The sequence below is a fragment of the Notothenia coriiceps genome, unplaced genomic scaffold (assembly GCF_000735185.1).
Source record: "Notothenia coriiceps isolate Sejong01 unplaced genomic scaffold, NC01 NC01_scaffold00030643, whole genome shotgun sequence".
Lineage (NCBI taxonomy): Eukaryota > Metazoa > Chordata > Actinopteri > Perciformes > Nototheniidae > Notothenia > Notothenia coriiceps.
In genome coordinates this window covers 1-8,497 of record NW_011363344.1, presented here as the reverse complement: position 1 = coordinate 8,497, position 8,497 = coordinate 1, and the positions used below count along the sequence as shown (strand labels likewise).

Below are 8,497 nucleotides of genomic sequence, written 5' to 3'. Positions count from 1 at the left end.
GACCCCTAACCCCAGCGGATCATCAGGAAATTATTTTTATGTGCGTCCCGTCAATGCACCACCACACCGGGCATACCTGCATTGCCATGAAGTTGGCTTTGATCCTGTGTAGTTGTTGATTGTCCAAAGGAAACCGGATAAACTGTTGGATGATATGTGGGCCAAAGAGCGCGTTGATGGTTTGGTTTATGGCACGGCTGACTGATGGTTGCGATATTCCTAAATCGTCGGCATTGCAAAGTTGCATTTTCCCTGTTGCTAAATATCGTAGTGTTGCCAAACATTTTATTTCCGGACTAATCGGGTTATTCCTGTTAGTCGGGGATTTTATTGCATCCCGCACTAATTCCACAACAAGTTTGATACCCTCACGATTTAGCCTATATCTCTTGATCAATTCACAGTCTTCCATTGTCTCCAAAACATTTAGTCTCTCAGCCATTTTCAGATTCTTTGTGAATAGGTCTTACTGAGTTAGGAGTCCTCTCGAGGACTTTTAAGCTCTCCCAGACTTAGGTGCTACTTTTAGGCGTAAAATACTTTGTGAATTGCTCTTAGTGAATAAAATTAGGAGTCCTAAATTTAAGACTGACACGCCCATTATGCTTAGGAGTTTCTCCTAAATTCGCCAGTTAGGAGCTACTTTTAGCCCTAAAATCCTTTGTGAATACGGCCCCAGAACAGTACATCATTTTAAATGATCCCTTAAGGATTATTTGTCTTGAGTTATGTTTTGCAATAATATTTTTGCACCCCTTTGTTTAATATGATTAATTCCCTTTTTATTTTTCTCTTGTTTTTCTCTGTAATTAGGACAATTCTGGAGAAATGGATTTGCTGGAGAAGGACCCCTAATCTGAAAAGTGCACAGCGGATCATCAGGACAGAGCTGCCATCCACCTGGACCCCCCAAGGTGCTGGAGAAGGACCCCTAACCCCAGCGGATCATCAGGACAGAGCTGCCATCCACCTGGACCCCCCGAGGTGCTGGAGAAGGACCCCTAACCCCAGCGGATCATCAGGACAGAGCTGCCATCCACCTGGACACCCCGTGGTGCTGGAGAAAGCAAAACGATCAGGAACATCCTCCACCCAGACCTCTGCTTAATGCCGTCCTACAGACTTGTGTCTTAGTTTCAGAATTGGATTTTGTATGTGTCCTTTCTTTTAATGGACATCTAACGATTATAGCTTGAGTCTGTCTGATTCCCCAAACAGCTGCTTCTATATACTTGCTGCACATATAATACAAACAAACAACTCGATAAACACACTTTTGCTGATATCTGTTTTACTGCTGGTGATGTTAAATATCATGATTGATTTCCTCTGTCTCAATGATGAAAGTTATAATAATAGAAGACATGAAGCTGCAGAGAGAGGATGGATATATTCTTACCTCTACTTTGTGATAAGATGAAAATACAATATTACATTGTAATTGTTAAACACATTGTTTATTTCATTTACTGAGGTTTTAATCATTATTTACAACATGTGTACATAAGCAGTGGAATAATAGGATATCTCTAGGTCATTAAACTGTCTTCCGTTTAATTGTATTAATACAAAAAATAGGTCATAGAAAATGTTTAATTGTGTATTTCAGCAGAGCGGGGGGGCACGGTGCTGCTGGACCTGGGGTCAGTGGGACATCATCTGGGCAGGTTTAGGGGAAGAAGGAGAATATAAACTGTTATAATCACAGCTATTAAGATTAGAACACTAATATTGTTAACAATCAATCTATACAACATGCTTTTGTTCATTTAAAAAACATATTGTTTTATTAGTACAGAAAAATTAAGACATATTTGAAATATTAAATAATATGATTAAATTACATCAGCTATATTTAATGAATTTGTTAACTTACTAATGTAACATTACTGGGGGCTAAAGGAACAGCTTCGTCTTATTTACCTGGCCATGGTTCTCTTTATTTCATCGCCGACGGTGATCTCCAAAAAATGTAAAAGTAAAGTTTCTGGATCCCTTTCAGCTAATTTGCTAGCCGGCTGCTGGAGCAACGCAACCAAACAGCGCGTATCACGTGACGTAAATACGAAGCGCTCCGTAGGCTAGAGACCGTCTCATTTCGTAGGCCGCTCGGTCCAGCCTACTCGGTCTACGTGGGCTGGATCCTCCGTGCACCGCGTAGGCTGCGTTCTCCAAAGGGTCCAGCCCCTGAATTGAGAAACGGCCGCAGACCGAGAAGCGAGGGAATTAAAAATAAGTAGTCTAACTTGAGATCCACCCTTCAGACGCAAGGAAAATACACAAGTGAAGGACTTAGGGATGCAAGTTATGCGACTTGGCATGCAGCTAATGTATGCAAATTATTCATCCTGTTCTTCTGATTGGCTAAGCGCACGAACGTTTCTCGTGTCGGATTGGCTGCTGTTGTCTCGGACACCTCCCCAGGCCACGTCGCACATTGCTCGCCATTTTCCCATCTTCTGAAGCCAGAATCTGTTTATTCTGCTGTCACGGTGTCATTCAACGCTGTCAGCTCCTAAATTAAACGTGACCGGAGACTAACTGAACTATTTAAAGAGTTTTCAATTGGTTTTCCTCTGCTGGAGCTGCCATAAACATGAACGTTTTCAGGCTAACCGGCGATCTCTCCCACCTAGCAGCCATCATCATCCTGCTGCTAAAAATATGGAAAACCAGGTCTTGTGCCGGTAAGTCGTCATATACCCTCTCTCACAGCGTGTCCGGTGTGTCTGTGCAGCCACAGTTGTGAGGGCTGTGGAGCTTGTCCTGTGATGTTGTTAGGAGCCACAGCCAGTCCTTAGCTAACCAACGTTAGCCAGCTGGCAGCTCACCCTGACGTCAGCCAGCAGAGAGACATTAACTCGACTGGTTGTAAGGGAGTCGTAATAAAAGCTAAAGTCAAGAAGAAGAAGCTGTGGCGTCCAGCTAGCATCAGATGTGTAGCTAGCGTGGACCCGCAGCGGGCCCCAACAATCTGAGGGAGGGAGGGTCAGGGGACCAGAGGGCCACATGCTGCGGGTCTTAGTTTGGCCTTTCAGTTGGACCAAACTTTGCTAGCTTGATGTCTCACCCCGGCCCCGGTCACTGCCGGCCGGTGTGTCCGCTCAGTGTGTCAGCACCCAGCACCAGGCTGACAGCTGCAGCGTCAGAGGGGGACACAGGCAGGGGACACGGGCAGGGGGAAAGATCGTGCTACAGGTTGTTATCAGGAGGAAACTTGGCTGCGTTCTTCCAAAGACCAAAGGTGAGGCTGCATCAGTGATACAGACGGTCACCTGAGTTATGTCATTACAGGGGAGCCTGAGAGGAAATATTACAGAGTTAAGGGCTTTATGGTCATATGAACAGTGGCTACAGTTTAGTTATAGCAACAGCAGTCTCAAGTCCTAGGCTCCTCCAACCATACAACATAAATATATAAGACATACAACAATAAAATAGAGCAAGAACAAACAGAGTAGAAATATACTAGTGCAATATAATGTTGTGCAGGTAATATGTGTTTCATGTTGGACCAGAAACACACTGGATGAAACCAGCTGTGTGAATAATAGTGTATAACAACTATATTTAGTAATGTAGCGATCTCCCCCCCCCCCCAGTCTGACAGGGACCTGGGAAGCAGAGGCTGTAGGAACTAACTGCTTATTAAAGAGTGAATGTGTAACTTCTTAATATAACATGCTCCTGAACTAAAATAGCTACCATTACATGCCAGAGAACCGGAATAATAAACTCACTTTTTCCAAGCAAATGTTACGTTTTATTTTTTAAGATTTTGTTATCTTAGTCTAGGCTTTGATATTTAATATGTACTGTCTGTATAGAGGCTGGCTGCAGGAATGGGACGTTGTATTGTGAACAAATGAAAAGCTGTGTTTCCCAGTCACATATTGCTGGTTCAATTTGGGAACCTGATCAAACACAATAATGTTTGAATGAAGATGTTGCTAATGAAGTTTAAGCACTCCACTAACCTTACTGTGAGCTACGTCTGCTTCCTTCAAACAGAAATCATGTTAAGGATTCTTGGACGTCAGAATGTTTTGAATGCCCTCTGCTGTCTCCTCAGGTATTTCTGGGAAGAGTCAGGCTCTGTTTGCCCTGGTGTTCACCAGCCGCTACCTGGACCTCCTCACCTCCTTCATCTCTCTCTACAACACCACCATGAAGGTGAGACACCCCGCTCTCACTCTTATATCCTGTTCAACTAAATACAATGTTCAGGCCACACCTGTGTTTGCTAAAGGAACACATGTCGTGTTACTACTTGATTGTATGACGGGTCAGTACACACTGGAACAAGTGAATACTTTCCTCTCATGCTTCTTGTCTGTCTTTCAGGTCATCTACATTGGCTGTGCGTACGCCACTGTGTACCTGATTTACATGAAGTTCAAGGCGACCTATGATGGGAACCATGACACATTCAGAGTGGAGTTCCTGGTAGTCCCTGTTGGTGGCCTGGCTTTCCTAGTGAATCATGACTTCTCTCCTCTAGAGGTAAGATACCCCCCCCCCCCATACAGCGGAGCTGCTTCTGATTCTGAATGGCATTTATCCTGCAACAGGTCATCTCTGGGTCTCAGTCACACACACATTTGGTTCTCTCATGTCTGTGAACATACATTGCTCTGTCTTTGCTTTCTCTCTCACTCACTCACTCACTCAAGGGCATAGGAAAGATAGTATAAACATGACATGTTAAGTACACACACATATGTTGGTGTATTTTAACACACAGTGCAGGTTTGTCAGAAAGAAAGAACATGATATCTAGAGTTAAGAGAACACACAGTTTGGTTACCCTCTTGCACACAGCTTCTAACAGCCAGTAAACCATTTATATTAGCTTCAAGTGTTAAGAGACACAACACTGTGCTGCTAATGCAACACAATGCAACACAATGGCTCACTGTTGCTCAAGGTTTTTTGCACTGAGATTTGCATCTTCAAATTAAAATACAAAGCACACATTTGCAGTCCAGTAGCGTACCTAAGCCTAAAGCTTTGTGTAGTTGAACTTAATTTACTACTATAGTTATTTTTGCTAGGAATCTTGGAACTTACAGGAAAAGTATGCACATGTATTTTACCTCGGACATCTGTGCACCATTATTTCCCACAAACACTGTCTCTGTCTGGCTCAGATTCTCTGGACATTCTCCATCTACCTGGAGTCGGTGGCCATCCTGCCTCAGCTTTTCATGATCAGCAAGACGGGGGAGGCAGAGACCATCACCACCCACTACCTGTTCTTCCTGGGCCTGTACAGAGCGCTGTACCTCATAAACTGGATATGGAGGTTCTACTTTGAGGGGTTTTTCGACATGATCGCCATTGTTGCCGGGGTGGTGCAAACCATCCTCTACTGCGACTTCTTCTATCTTTATGTAACAAAAGGTAAGTGCTGCAGCATTTTGTCTTGTTTTATAAAACTGGGACAGAGTTTTTTCTTTTGCTTCTGCTTTAGAATCAGTGGTTACTTAACTGTGAATCAACTCAAAGCACTTTTTACTGTGGGGCTATTCAGCTAATTGAAGAGTGACCACTGTCAAGTCAAATATCATCATCTTGAAATCTATATGCACCCCTAGACTATCCAGTAGGCATGATAACGTTTTAATTAATGTAATAAGTGTAGAACTAAATGGCATTGAGAAATGTCATTCAATGTATTTCACAGTAGCACCACGTCTCAGAAACAATGTCGCAGTTCAGATCAGGTTATAGAAGCTAACGTCTCTGAATTTAAAAGTTAAACCTGATCTGGAGAGGAGATGATTATTACATTTTGGAATAATGGCGTGCTCAATAGTTCTATGAAGATAGAAAGCTAGAGAAAGAAGGTTAAAGTCCTTCCTCAGCTCAACGCTGCTGCGCGGGATGAGTCTGGGCAGAGCTTACACAAAGAGACCGACCCTTCGTCCTGAAGCTGCAGTAACACTGTGTTGGATGCTCTTGTTTCAGTGCTGAAAGGGAAGAAGCTGAGTCTGCCAGCTTAGGTGCCAAAGAGGAGTGTTTAGGCAGACGGACAGAGGGGAGGATATGAGGGGAGGACGGGTGGTAGTGGACACCCCTGACCCCCCCCNNNCCCCCCACCACCACCACGGCTTCCTCCTCTTCCCCTCCTGCCACTGTAAGATGCCTGAGACAGAGAGCGGATGGGCTGCTGGCTGCTCCCTCTCCAGAGTCAGTGGATCAGAACTCCTGCAGAGGCTGGTCCATGGCCTTCGGATTTCTGTTTGACGCACCTTGCCTTAACTTTTTTATTACTCTGTATAAAGAACGGGAAAAAACGCGAGAAGTTTTCTACAGAAAAATGTGTTCTCTGAAGATTTGACACATTACTGAAGATGTATAATTGCCTATAATTTGGCATTGTATGATATTGAAGCAGACTTTTTGTGGTGGGATTTTACTGACTCAAGCGTTTGTCATAGTATTTGCAATCAAAATAAATGTGCATTGTTTTTCCTGAATCAGTTTGAGGAGGATTTGTAGAATCCTCATAACTTTGCTGGTCAAATGACTCGTGTTTAGCTCTTCTGTTTTTGGTCACGATGCATTCCCATGTATAAAGAATACCCGTTTTAGTGTCCCTTGGTAGAAAATACATCTACACGCAGATACCATCATTTAACATTCTCCTTTCCAAAAGAAGGATTTTTTTGGCAGGGCCCTAAAAATGGACTGATAAAAGTGGTTTCTGTGTAAAACAAAGTAAAGGGTTGAAAAGACACCAATGAACTTCTATCACTGTAAATGTCTTTCTTCATTGAAAAGGCCCTTTTACTACCCAGCAGGCGCAGTATGCATCACCTGTAAATATACAACATGGAGTTCATAGGCTCCTTAAGCGAGTTCACTGGTTATGTGCTGAACTCACACCAGGATTGAAAGTCTTTAATTGTCCTTTAAGAGCAGATATGATTTCTTTCTTGGTTTAATATGAACAGTCTGTAGCTGTGCTTCATTTGAACAGAGCACACTCCCACACCATCACTGTTACACTCAATCTGAAAGACTGCAGACTTATCTGCTTCTATTTGATTTGATATGCATCATTCCAAGTTTGCTTTTCATTTCTAACCAGAGCTTCTGCATGATCTTGCCACCACAAATAAAGAATTGATGGGAAACATTTGTCTCAGTGCTATGGTTACAAATATGTCCCCACTCATTTACTATTGCAGCCCTAAACCTCTCTGGACTCTCCATGTAGAGTTAACACAACACATCTAAATTGATGCAAAAGAACCAGAGATAGCCCTTTCTTTCAGCACACACATTCTTGTAAAAGCTGATGTCTGCATTACACACACTGCTGCATTACACACACACACACCACACACACACACACACACACACACACTGCTGCATTACACACGCTGCATCTGGTTCAGGTTAGGGTTATGCTAGCAGCGGCTCATCTCTCCTGTAGCAGAGCTCAGAGAGCTTCTTCCCAACTCCGCTCCTTCTCATCTTAAAACAGCATGACACCTTTGTTTTCCAATTTGTCAGTGTTCAGATGCATCCTGACATGCACCATTATTAAAACAGTGAATCTGGATTATGTATCAGTATAGGACGGTGCTAAATGTGTAATCTATAAACAAGCTAATAAAGCAAGGCTATGTTCTGATTACAACCGTTTTTATATCTCTTTCCTAATGAAATACATTCAAACTTTGATTTGACCATGGCTTTCATTCTTTAGTCCAATCCCCAGCCACTACCACAGACTGGTGTACAAAACCAAAGCTGACTTTTCACGAGCAGTGGCATTTTTGGTTGACATTTAACAAAGTAGTTTGAGCTACTTTCCTTAGTAGCCAAATAAGATATAAAAATAAGATATAAAATAATCTGCTGTGGTTCCAGTCTGAAGTCATTGGTACCGTGCAAAGCTTGACTTACAAAGTCCTTTCTCTAACCCTGCAAACCAATTCAATTGTGATTGATATTTGTAAATCTCTTTCTCTTTATTTGCAGATCATTCAACATATACTGTATTTGTCACTATTTTTTAATTTTATCTCCGTACGGCATGACGAAATAAATAATTATAATGTGTAGAACATATTCCAGAAATAATCATGAGAAAATGTTGTTTCATTATTAATTTGAATCAAAAACAGATTTAATGGATATCATTTGAATATTTTAGTAACAGCATTTTACTGCTTAATCTGTAGCTATGTATAAATGGGATCCGTGTACTTTTTGTCAGTTTGATTTTTCGTTTAAACCAAAAGCCAAAAAACGGAAATACCAGCCTTTTTTCGTTTTTGACTTAAAACGAAAAAACGGAAAACCAAAGCCGTTGTTCCGTTTTTGTTGTCTACATCAAAAGACGGATCACGAGAAAACATCATTAAAAAAAGGTAAGTGTACGACGAAGACGACGAAGGTACGTTTTAACCGTTTGTTTTTTCGTTCTAATTGAAAAAAAAAAAATCAGAAACGGGTCTTTTTTTTGTTTTTCAATTTTGCC

At 42.1% G+C, this 8,497-nt stretch overlaps 1 protein-coding gene and 1 long non-coding RNA gene across 3 annotated transcripts; one reads left to right on the top strand and one right to left on the bottom strand.

Moving 5' to 3' along the window:
• Positions 1–793: 793 nt before the first annotated feature.
• LOC104959642 (uncharacterized) lies at positions 794–2,292 on the bottom strand. 2 transcript variants are annotated; one of them, XR_799895.1, is made up of 3 exons: positions 1,924–2,292; positions 1,639–1,659; positions 794–1,057 (listed from the first exon to the last, which is right to left on the bottom strand). It is a non-coding gene; the product is annotated as an uncharacterized lncRNA (long non-coding RNA). The 2 variants fall into 2 exon arrangements; XR_799894.1 differs by lacking the exon at positions 1,639–1,659.
• A 139-nt stretch (positions 2,293–2,431) lies between these two features.
• LOC104959641 (ER lumen protein-retaining receptor 2) lies at positions 2,432–7,142 on the top strand. The gene is made up of 5 exons (XM_010787543.1): positions 2,432–2,687; positions 4,073–4,173; positions 4,345–4,503; positions 5,151–5,403; positions 5,971–7,142. The coding sequence occupies exons 1-5, from the start codon at positions 2,597–2,599 to the stop codon at positions 6,003–6,005; spliced, it is 639 nt and encodes a 212-aa protein (XP_010785845.1). The 5' UTR covers positions 2,432–2,596; the 3' UTR covers positions 6,006–7,142.
• Positions 7,143–8,497: the final 1,355 nt, after the last annotated feature.

Bases quoted from the DNA above. Each gene is read 5' to 3' on its own strand.
- LOC104959641 (XM_010787543.1), top strand. From the start codon at position 2,597: ATGAACGTTTTCAGGCTAACCGGCGATCTCTCCCACCTAGCAGCCATC. The intron at 2,688-4,072 runs GTAAGTCGTCAT...CTGTCTCCTCAG, and splicing joins GAAAACCAGGTCTTGTGCCG to GTATTTCTGGGAAGAGTCAG. The intron at 4,504-5,150 runs GTAAGATACCCC...TGTCTGGCTCAG, and splicing joins ATGACTTCTCTCCTCTAGAG to ATTCTCTGGACATTCTCCAT.